Consider the following 11549-nt stretch of genomic DNA (forward strand, 5'->3'; position numbering starts at 1 on the left):
GTGAAGCCAGATTCTCTGCTATGGGACCTCTGTCCAATTGATATTGGTTCATTTTTATTTTTTTTATTTTAATTTTAATTCATTTCCCTATCCACATTTGTTTGCAGGGGATTTACCTACATGTTGCTGCCTTTTGCAGCCCTCTAGCTCTTTCCTGGGCTGTTTTACAGCCTTTTTAGTGCCCAAAAGTTCGGGTCCCTATTGACTTCAATGGGGTTCGGGTTCGGGACGAAGTTCGGGTCGGGTTCGGATCCTGAACCCGAACATTTCCGGGAAGTTCGGCCGAACTTCTCGAACCCGAACATCCAGGTGTTCGCTCAACTCTATTTGTAACCTTTTCTTTTTATGCAAATTAAATCCTTTTAAACTTTTATCTTTTATAAAGAACTCTCCATATTTTGTGGGCTCCTTCTGAAGCATTTCTTGCAAAATAGAGAAATGCTGGACGATATTTAATACCCATACTGACATGCAAGTAGCGAATCAGCAGCCAGTCAGCACTGTGATGTCACAGCCCTATAAATAGCGTTAGCCATCTTAGAATCTGCCATTCACCAGCGTACTTAGTGCAGGGAGAAACGTCAGGAGGCGCTAGGGACAGTGATAGGAAACACTTGATTGTGGTGAAAAGAAACTATTTACAAGTGCAGGGCAAGATTATTCAAGGTGTAAGGAAATGATAGGGACGAATCATTCCACAGCATTTATGTAGAAAAGGGTTCAGTAGGGGAGGTTACAGTCTGGGTAACAGGAACAATCCTATTACACCTTGCTGCACTAACTGGGGATCCAAATTGCCATTATACAGCTCTGTAATTCCAGCAAAACGTTCTTATTAGGGTGCAAGTGCTGTGTGATACAGCCATTATTAGGGTTTATTGCAAGGAAATATTTCTATGTCTTATTTGCCCTTGTGCGGTGCAGTTATATGTTCTAAACCATTTTTTTGCTTGTATTAGTGGGAAAAAAGGGCTTCTCCTGCCAATCCTGGCCCTCCCTCTGTTGCTAACTTCTCCTCTGCCACACACAGAAACCCCAAAAATCTGATTAAGGTTCACTGCACATCCTCTCCAGTCTCTTTTAGCTGAGCACTCCGGAACGCATGGTCGGTTCGTAACAAATTACCCACAATCCACGATTACTTCCTCTCACAGTCTCTAAACTTGCTAGCCCTTACAGAAACCTGTCTTGAACCCTCTGACACAGCTTCCCCTGCTGTCCTATCCTATGGTGGACTTCACTTGGTCAATGGTTCCAAAACAGAACTCCTCTTCCTTAATGCAAACCGAAACAAAAACTCTAGCATGACATGCACGCCACCCACCATCCTCGGACAAATCATTACTCCCAGCACCAAAGTCAAAAACCTCGGAGTCATCTTTGACTCAGACATGACAATGGATGCACAAATAGGATCAGTAGTCAGTGGATCCCATCATCTTCTTTGCCTGCTGCGCAGACTCATTCCCTTCATCCCTGAAGGAGACGCAGCAGCAGTAGTTGGAATAACCATCAATTCCCGACTGGACTACGCAAACTCCCTCTATCTAGGACTTCCCAAATACCAAATTTCACGTTTACAAGTTGTCCAGAGCACAGCCGCCAGACGGATAACTGGAAAAAAAAAACTGGGAATCTATTACTTCATGCTTGAAGACCCTCCATTGGCTACCCGTGAAGGATCGGATCAAATTCAAGACCCTCTGCCTCACCCATAAATGTACACAAGGGAAAGCACCCCAATACCTCTGCGAAAAAATAAAGCACTACACCCCAGGTCGCCCCCTCCGGTCAGCTAACCAGAACCTCCTCCATATCCCCAAGACCCGCTACAAATCAAAAGGCGAACGAAGGTTCGCAGTCCAAGGACCCCGGCTATGGAACACTCTACCTGCGGAGATCCGCTCAGAAGAAAACCATCTAGCCTTCAGGAAGAAGCTCAAGACCCACCTCTTCTGAAAGAACAGGCGGTCAAGGGCTGCAAAAGCGCCTTGAGGTGATTTAGTTCTCAATTGTAGCGCTATATAAGTTATTCATTCATTCATTCACTTCTCCCATACCCCCAGACCTGATGACAGGCACGGTGGAGGATTAGGCATACTACTTTCTCCACAGTGCACATTTCAGGTCATTCCCCCTGTACCCTCTCTCGCATTCCCCTTTTTTGAGGTTCACACCATTAGACTCTTCCATCCATTCCCCCTGAGAGTTGCAGTTGTCTATCATCCCCCAGGCTCCCCCCACCAATATCTGGATCACTTTGCAGCTTGGCTTGCTCACTTCCTATCTTCTGAATCACCAACTCTTATTATGGGTGATTTTAATATCCCCATTGATGATCCCATCTCCCCATCAGCCGCTCACTTTCTTTCTTTAACCTCCTCTCTTGGCCTCTCACAACTAACTTCCTCTGCCACGCATGAACAGGGCAATATACTTGATCTAGTCTTTTTCCGTCACTGCTCAGTCTCAAACTTTAGTAACTTATCCTTCCCACTTTCTGACCACAATCTTCTTTCTTTCATTTACCATAAAGACCTCTCACTTTTCTTATGGCAATCCTACTTTTCACACTTACAGAATCCTACACACCATTAACTGCCAGCAACTTATTAACACCCTACAACTAGCTCTTACCCCAATCACTTCTCTCCCCTGTCCAGACTTGGCTGCCAATCAATACAACCAGACCCTCAAAACCACCCTAGATGAAGTTGCTCCAATATCAATCCGACCCTCTCGACATAGAACATGGCAACCCTGGCAAACACCTGAAACAAGTTTTCTCCAGCGCTGCTCCAGATGTGCAGAACGCTTATGGAGAAAATCACAAATATCCGCAGACTGCTGACGACACCCAACTATACACTTTATCCCCTGACATCACCCCTTCTTTACTCCGAAACACCAGTAATTGTCTGGCAGCTGTATCTAACATCATGTCCTCTCTGTATCTAAAACTGAACCTCTCAAAAAATGAACTTCTTGTCTTTCCCCCATCTACGAACTCACCTAAACTTGATATTTTAATTTCGGTCTGCAGCACTCCTGTGCAACATGCCCGCTGTCTTGGGGCCACATTTGACTCTGATCTTTCCTTTGTTCCCCATATTCAATCACTTACATGCTCTTGTTGTTTGCACCTCAAGGATATCGCCAGAATCTGCCCTTTTCTTACGGTGGAAACGGCAAAAACTCTTGTTGCCTTGATTCATTCTCGTCTTGACTACTGCAACGCATTACTAATCGGTCTCCCTCTCACTAAACTCTTCCCCCTTCAGTCTGTCCAAAATGCTGCAGCCAGGCTAATCTATCCTTCCAACTGCTACACTGATGCTACTAGTCTGTGCCAGTCACTTCACTGGTTGCCCATCCACCACAGAATACAGTTCAAACTTCTCACCCTCACCCACAAAGCTCTCCACAGTGCTGCACCTCCATGCATCTCCTCCCTCATCTCCATTTACCACCCTACTCGTGCTCTCCACAGTGCTGCACCTCCATATATCTCCTCCCTTATCTCCATCTACCACCCTACTTGTGCTCTCTGTTCTGTTAGCGACCTAAGATTAATAACCTGCATAATTCGTACCTCTCACTCCCGTCTTCAAGACTTTTCTCGAGCTGCACCTACTCTCTGGAATACTCTGCCCCAGAATACTAGGTCAATCCACAACTTCTCCACCTTCAAACGTGCCTTAAAAACACATCTTTTCAGCCCTTTTTGTTGTGGCAAAAGTAAAAAATATTTTCCGCTCAGCGGTGCAGTTATCTGTTCTAAAGCCCCGTTTGCTGTGTATTAGTGCCAAAATCAAAATATATTCTCCATTCAGCTTTGCACTTATCTGTTGTAAAGCGTTTTGAGTAAAAGTGGAAAAGATATTTGGTCTAATTGCCGTTCCGCGGTGCAGTGAGATATTCTGAAGCCCAGTTTGCCGTGTATTAGTGGGGAAATAAAAATACATTTGCCGTTCATCGTTGCACTCATCTGTTGGAAAGCATTTTGTGTAAATGTAGAAAAAAATGAGAGCCTAATTGCCGTTCTGTGGTGCAGTGATATATTCTACAGCCCAGTTTGCCGTGAATTTGTGGAAGAAAGAAAATATTATATTCGCCTCTGCAATATAATTATATTAACCTCCACAATATAATATATAACCTCCGCAATCTCTTTTCATCGTGCCACTCTGTGGCCTCCTCATGCTGCTGCCACCTCTACACTCTGTCATTGTGCCACCCTGTGGCTTCCTCCTGATGCTGCTGCCACCTGCACACTTTGTCATTGTGCCACTTTGTGGTCTCTTGATGATGCTGCCGCCACCTCCAGACTCTGTTATTGTGCCCCTCTGTGGCCTCCTCATGCTTCTGCCACCTCCACAATCTCTCATCCTCATGCCACTCTGTCGCTTCCTCATGCTGCTGCCACCTCCACAATCTCTCGTCGTCATGCCACTCTGTGGCCTCCTCATGCTGCTGCCACCTCCGGAATCTCTCATCGTCATGCCACTCTGTGGCCTCCTCATGCTGCTGCCACCTCCACTCTCTGTCATTGTGCCACCCTGTGGCTTCCTCCTGATGCTGCTGCCGCCACCTCCACACTCTGTCATTGTGCCACTCTGTGGCCTCCTGATGATGCTGCTGCCACCTCCAGACTCTGTTATTGTGCACCTCTGTGGCCTCCTCATGCTGCTGCCACCTCCGCAATCTCTTGTCGTCGTGCCACTCTTTGGCTTCCTCATGCTGCTGCAACCTTCACAATCTCTCGTCATCGTGCCACACTGTGGCCTCCTCATTCTGCTGCCACCTCCGCAATCTCTCGTTGTCGTTCCACTATATGGCCTCCTCATGCTGCTGCCACCTCCACACTCTGTTATTGTGCCACCCTGGGGTCTCCTGATAATGCTGCTGCCACCTCCAGACTCTTTCATTGTGCCACTCTGTGGCCTCCTCATGCTGCTGCCACCTCTGCAATCTATTGTCGTCTTGCCACTCTGTGGCCTCCTCATGCTGCTGCCACCTCCACAATGTCTCGTCGTCATACCACTCTGTGGCCTCCTCATGCTGCTGCCACCTCCGCAATCTCTCTACGTTGTGCTACTCTGTGGCCCCCTCATGCTGCTGCCACTTCCACAATCCCTCGACGTCGTGCCACTCTATGACCTCCTCATGCTGCCGCCACCTCCGCAATCTCTCATCATCGTGCCATTCTGTGGTCTCCTCATTCTGCCACCACCTCCAAACTCTGTCATTTTGCCACTCTGTGGCCTCCTCATGCTGCTGCCACCTCCACACTCTGTCATTGTGCTACTCTGTGGCCTCCTCATGCTGCTGACACCGCCACGCTCTGTCATTGTGCCACTTTATGGCCTCCTCATTCTGCTGCCACCTCCAGACTCTGTCATTGTGCCACTCTGTGGTCTCCTCATGCTGCTTCCACCTCACAACTATGTCATAGGGCCACTCTGTGGACTTCTCATGCTGTTCCCACCCTCCCCACTTCATGACTTGGCCACTATTTAGCTTTTTTGGCTTGGCTGACATCATCTTTTATTTGACCCTTTTTCTGATCTGTCAGAAGGAAGGAAAAATGAGACGCACAACGGATTTTCTCTGTGTATCAGCTGTAAGGCGCAGCTAATGTCACTGTCAGAAGCGGACACCATCTACGGAAAAAGTACACTGGATGTCACTGATATTTTTGGGATGCGCACACGTTGCACTGCAGATGTGGCGCTGGTAATGTCACTGTCCGCAGCAGACACCATCTATGGAAAAAGTACACTGGATATTACAGATATATTTTGGGTGCGCACACTTTACACTGGAGATGTGGCGCAGCGAATCTGACTGTCCGCAGCGGACACCGTCTATTTGAAAAGTATACTGGATGTCACTGATATTTTAGGGTTGCCCAGGAGATGTGTGTCCGCAGCAGACACCGTCTACGGAAAAAGTACACTGGATGTCACAGATATTTTTGGGATGTGCACACTTTACACTGGAGATGTGGCACAGCGAATCTGACTGTCCGCAGCGGACACCGTCTATTTGAAAAGTATACTGGATGTCACTGATATTTTAGGGTTGCCCAGGAGATGTGTGCTGCCACACACAATAGTCCTTAGAAGGACTTTTGGGTCTGTGAAAAGTTTTTCTAATAAAAATATTCCTATATCACTCCCTACACTGTCTGTCCCTTCCTCAGCACAACTCTCCCTAAGACTGAGCCAAACACACGTCATCGGGTGCTATATAGAACCCGATGACGCATCCGGACAGCCAATCACTGTAATGCCAGTAACCAACATTGCTCAAGCATTGAGCTTGAGCACATGCGGTATACGGCCGAGCATGCTCAATCAACACTAGACAGGAGTACTCCCCTGTGTAACTTTTATGTCAGCCATTGGCATCTCATGCTTGACAGCTGCCGTTTGCTCAGGCCCTTTGAGGAGGCCACGTTATTTGTCAGTCACCAGAACTACAGGATGAACGATGTCATTCCACTGCTTAATGTCCTGGAACAGATGCTGGTAAATCTCGATAGTCAGGGGACTGGAGGCGTGGCGCCTAGAAAGATGCAGAGTTTGATACGTTTGTTTGTCAATATCTCTGTTTAGAGTCAGTGAACAGGAACATCAAGGGCCGTCTTTAATGAGGGGAAAAAGGGGAAGCTGCCTTTTTAGCCCCACTGGAAAGTGGCATAGCGTGGGGGAGGCCGTTGTCCAGGCGCAAAATTCCAGGGGGTGTTAGCAGGGCCCCACAGCCAATTAGGCAAAGTGAGGCGATGGCCCCAGGCGTCGTGGCCCTGGTGACAAGTGGGGGGCGGCGGCAGGGCACAGGGAGATGAGAGCTTCCATTTTGGAAGCACTCATTTCCATAGTCATCTGTATCGCCGTCCTCAGGACAGCGATATAGATAGATGTGCTGCAGCGGGGCAGGAGAGGGAGAGGTGTCTCCCTTCCCTGTTCCTCTGATAGGCTGCAGGCACTAGGCCTGCAGCCTATCAGAGGCCGGTGCAGGCAGCACAATGACGTAATCGCGCCGCCTGAGCCGTACAGCGCGGGACACAGGCCGGAAGAGGCCTGCATCGCATAGCTGCCAGCCTGATTGAGGTAAGTATAAGTGTTTATTTTTTTTATATGGTACTACTTAATGGCACATGATTGGGTGGCATCTATGAATGCACTTGTTACTGGCACATGATTTGGGGGCATCTATGGGGGCACTTGTTATTGGCACATGATAGGGGGGCATCTATGGGGGCTCCTGTTACTGACACATGATTGGGGGGCATCTATGGGGGCATTTGTTACTGGCACATGATTGGAAGGCATCTATGGGGGCACTTGTTACTGGCACATGATTGAGGGCATCTATGGGGGCACTTGTTACTGGCACATAATTGGGGCGCATCTATCTGGGTACTTGTTAATGGCACATTATTGAAGAGCATCTATGGGGCACTTGTTACTGGCACATGATTGGGGGCATCTATAGGGGCACTTGTTATTAGCACATGATTGGGGTGCATCTATGGGGGTACTTGTTACTGGCACATGATTGGGGGGCATCTATGGGGCTACTTGTTACTGGCACATGATTGGGGGCATCTATGGGGGCACTTGTTATTAGCACATGATTGGTGTGCATCTATGGGGGTACTTGTTACTGGCACATGATTGGGGGGCATCTATGGGGCTACTTGTTACTGGCACATGATTGGTGGGCATCTATGGGGTTACTTGTTACTGGCACATGATTAGGGGCATCTATGGGGGTACTTGTTACTGGCACATGATTGGTGGGCATCTATGGGGTTACTTGTCACTGGAACATGATTGGGGGGCATCTATGGGGGCACTTGTTATTGGCACATGATTGGGGGGCTTCTATGTGGGTACTAGTTACTGGCACATGATTGGGGGGCATCTATAGACAAATCATCAGGACCAGATGGCATACATCCCCATATCCTAAGATAATTAAGTAATGTCATAGCCAGACCCTTATTTCTGATATTTCCAGACTCTATTTTGACAGGGAGTGTTCCACCGGATTGGCGTATAGCAAATGTGGTGCCAATATTCAAAAAGGGTCCAAAAACAGACCCCGGAAACTATAGGCCGGTAAGTTTAACATCTGTTGTGGGTAAACTGTTTGAAAGTTTTCTAAGAGATGCTATCTTGGAGTACCTCAATGAAAATAAAGAAATAACTCCATATCAACATGGCTTCATGAGGGATCGGTCATGTCAAACTAATTTAATCCGTTTCTATGAAGGAGGTAAGTTCTAGACTTGACAGCGGCGAATCAATGGATGTCATATATCTGGACTTCTCCAAAGCATTTGACACTGTACCACATAAAAGGTTAGTATATAAAATGAGAATGTTCGGACTGGGAGAAAACATCTGTAAGTGGGTAAGTAACTGGCTCAATGATAGAAAACAGAGGGTGGTTATTAACGGTACACACTCAGATTGGGTCACTGTCACTAGTGGAGTACCTCAGGGGTCAGTATTGGGCCCTATTCTCTTCAATATATTTATTAATGATCTTGTAGAAGACTTGCATAGTAAAGTATCAATTTTCGCAGATGACACTAAACTGTGTAAAGTAATTAACACTGAAGAGGACAGTATACGGTATATATACTACAGAGGACAGTATACTGTATATACACTACAGAGGACAGTATACTGTATATATACTACAGAGGACAGTATACTACTACAGAGGGATCTGGATAGATTGGAGGCTTGGGCATAGAAGTGGCAGATGAGGTTTAACACTGACAAATGTAAGGTTATGCACATGGGAAGGAATAATGCAAGTCACCCGTACATACTAAATGATAAAACACTCGGTAACACTGACATGGAAAAGGATCTGGGAATTTTAGTGAACAACAAACTAAGCTGTAAAAACCAGTGTCAGGCAACTGCTGCCAAGGCCAATAAGATATTGGGTTGCATCAGAAGGGGCATAGATGACCGTGATAAGAACATAGTCCTACCACTGTACAAATCCCTAGTCAGACTACACATGGAGGACTGTGTACAGTTCTGGGCTCCTGTGAACAAGGCACACATAGCAGAACTGGAGAGGGTCCAGAGGAGGGCAACTAAAGTAATAAGTGGAATTGGGGGGACTACACTTTACTAAAAGAGTTCAAGAGGGGCCTTGATCTATTTCTGGAGCGTAATAATATTACAGGCTATAGCTACTAGAGAGGGGTCGTTGATCCAGGGAGTTATTCTGATGCCTGATTGAAGTTGGGAAGGAATTTTTTCCCTTAAAGTGAGGAAAATTGGCTTCTACTTCACAGTTTTTTTTTGCCTTCTTCTGGGTCAACTTGGCCGAACTGGATGGACAAATGTCTTTTTTCAGCCTTATAAACTATATGTAAACACATTGGAAGAGACTCCAGACTAGGAGTTTTTACATCTATACGGCAGGGTCTTTATTCTCCATATCTCTGATGAGAGGCCCATTGTGCATCTGTAAGGCTTGATAAAACTTCTCCTTGTCGCTGTGACCCCAGATTGTCATATACACATAGAGCTGCCTCATCGCCTCCTGGCGAGGTCTTAAACCACGCAAGGTGTCATACTGCTCCTGATCCAGCAGTCTCTGGCTCAGCAGATTATCGAGGACTGGACTGATGTTTGATGTCCTCTGTATCAGGGCTTCTCTGTGTCTATCCACAAAGTGTTCTGGTAGAGGGCAGGCACCTGCAACTACAGAAAATATTTCATATGCTTATTTTATGTAAGTTTGATTTATATGTACAACATTCTATCAATCCCCTTCTTAAATGATCATTCCTAGTATAGACATAAGTGACTGGGTATTCAGCCTCTTTTCTGCTTTGTAAGTAGAAGATGGTCCCCTCATCCAGATGAAGGATAAGTGAAGTGATGGCTACACTAAAAAATAATAATAATACACTATAGTTTCACCTAGTACATTATCAATGATATTACATGCTAGATATGTTGGTCATACCAATTCAAATATTGAAGGAGGATGTAACGTGAGCAGATCAGTCTCCTCTAACAGGAGGTATCATAAGGTATCTTATGTTGGATATACTGATTATTTGGTACTAATTATAGGTTGCATGCTGTACTTACACAAGGGTCATGGGTATTGGTCACAATGTGTTATTATAAAATATACCACATTTACAGGTTTATGATAAAAATATAAATCCTCTTACGTGAACTGGAGAGGAAACTGACATTGGTTGCAGGTAGACAGGATTGTTGCCTCTTAACTGTGACACTTGATTCACCAAAAGCACCATCAGGGGCTGCAAGGACCAGAAAAAGTATTTGTTAAATGTACAACGTTCCTGCAGTAGTCCACAATGACTTACTCTCAGAATAACTTTTTTTGTTTGTTCTGTTCGACATGTTGTTCTTTTATGTTTTTCTCTCATTCCTCCTACTATGAGGACTACATACAGTATCTCACAAAAGTAAGTACACCTCTCATATTTTTGTAAATACTTTATTATATTGTTTCATGGGACAACGCTGAAGATCTGACACAATGTAAAGCAGTCAGTGTACAGCTTTAATAACAGTGTAAATTTGGTGTGCCCTCAAAATAACTCAACACACAGCCATTAATGTCTAAACCGCTGGCAACAAAAGTGAGTACACCCCTAAGTGAAAATGGCCAAATTGTGCCCAATTAGCCATTTTCCCTCCCCGGTGTCATTTGACTCGTTAGTGTTACAAGGTCTCAGGTATGAATGGGGAGCAAGTGTGTTAAATTTGATGTAGTCTCTCATACTGGTCACTGGAAGCTCAACATGGCTCCTCATGGCAAAGAACTCTTGGAGGAGCTGAACAAAGAATTGTTGCTCTACATAGAGATGGTCTAGGCTATAAGAAGATTGCCAACAGCCTGAAACTGAGCTGCAGCATGGTGGCCAAGACCATACAGAGGTTTAACAAGACAGATTCCAGTCAGAAGAGGCCACGCCAAGGTCAACCAAAGAAGTTGAGTGTGAGTGCTCAGTGTCATATCCAGGGGTTCTCTTTTCAAAATAGACATATAAGTGCTGCCAGCATTGCTGCAGAGGTTAAAGGGGGGGAGGGTCAGCCTGTCAGTGTTTAGACCATACGCTGCACACTGCATTACATTGATCTGCATGGCTGTCATCCCAGAAGGAAGTCTATTCTAAAGATGATACACAAGAAAGCCCACAAACTGTTTGCTGAAGACAAGCAGACTAAGGACTTGAATTACTGGAACCATATCCCGTGGTCTGATGAGAACAAGATAAACTTATATGGTTCAGATGGTGTCAAGCGTGTGTGGCGGCAACCAGGTGAGGAGCACAAAGACAAGTGTTCCTTGCATACAGTCAAGCGTGGTGGTGAAAGTGTCCTAGTTTGGGGCTGCACGAGTGCTGCCGGCTGTGGGGAGCTACAGTTCATTGAGGGAACCATGAATGCCAACATGTACTGTGACAAACTGAAGCAGAGCATGATCTCCTACCTTCAGAAAGTAGGCAACAGGGCAGTATTCCA

The 11549-nt window shown here is 46.0% G+C and overlaps 1 protein-coding gene across 1 annotated transcript in view; it reads right to left on the minus strand.

Annotated features, from left to right (window-relative positions):
- The window catches only part of LOC120989771 (olfactory receptor 11A1-like), a 64280-nt gene extending 53859 nt beyond the window's left edge, over positions 1-10421 (minus strand). The window contains exons 1-3 of the mRNA XM_040418086.1: positions 10385-10421; positions 10226-10318; positions 9457-9737 (exon numbers count right to left, since the gene is read on the minus strand). Of these exons, the coding sequence (XP_040274020.1) occupies positions 9457-9737; positions 10226-10318; positions 10385-10421 (411 nt within the window). The remainder of the gene's footprint in view (positions 1-9456; positions 9738-10225; positions 10319-10384) is intronic.
- Between the last annotated feature and the right edge of the window lie 1128 nt (positions 10422-11549).

Source organism: Bufo bufo, chromosome 1, assembly GCF_905171765.1.
Source record: "Bufo bufo chromosome 1, aBufBuf1.1, whole genome shotgun sequence".
Taxonomy (NCBI): domain Eukaryota; kingdom Metazoa; phylum Chordata; class Amphibia; order Anura; family Bufonidae; genus Bufo; species Bufo bufo.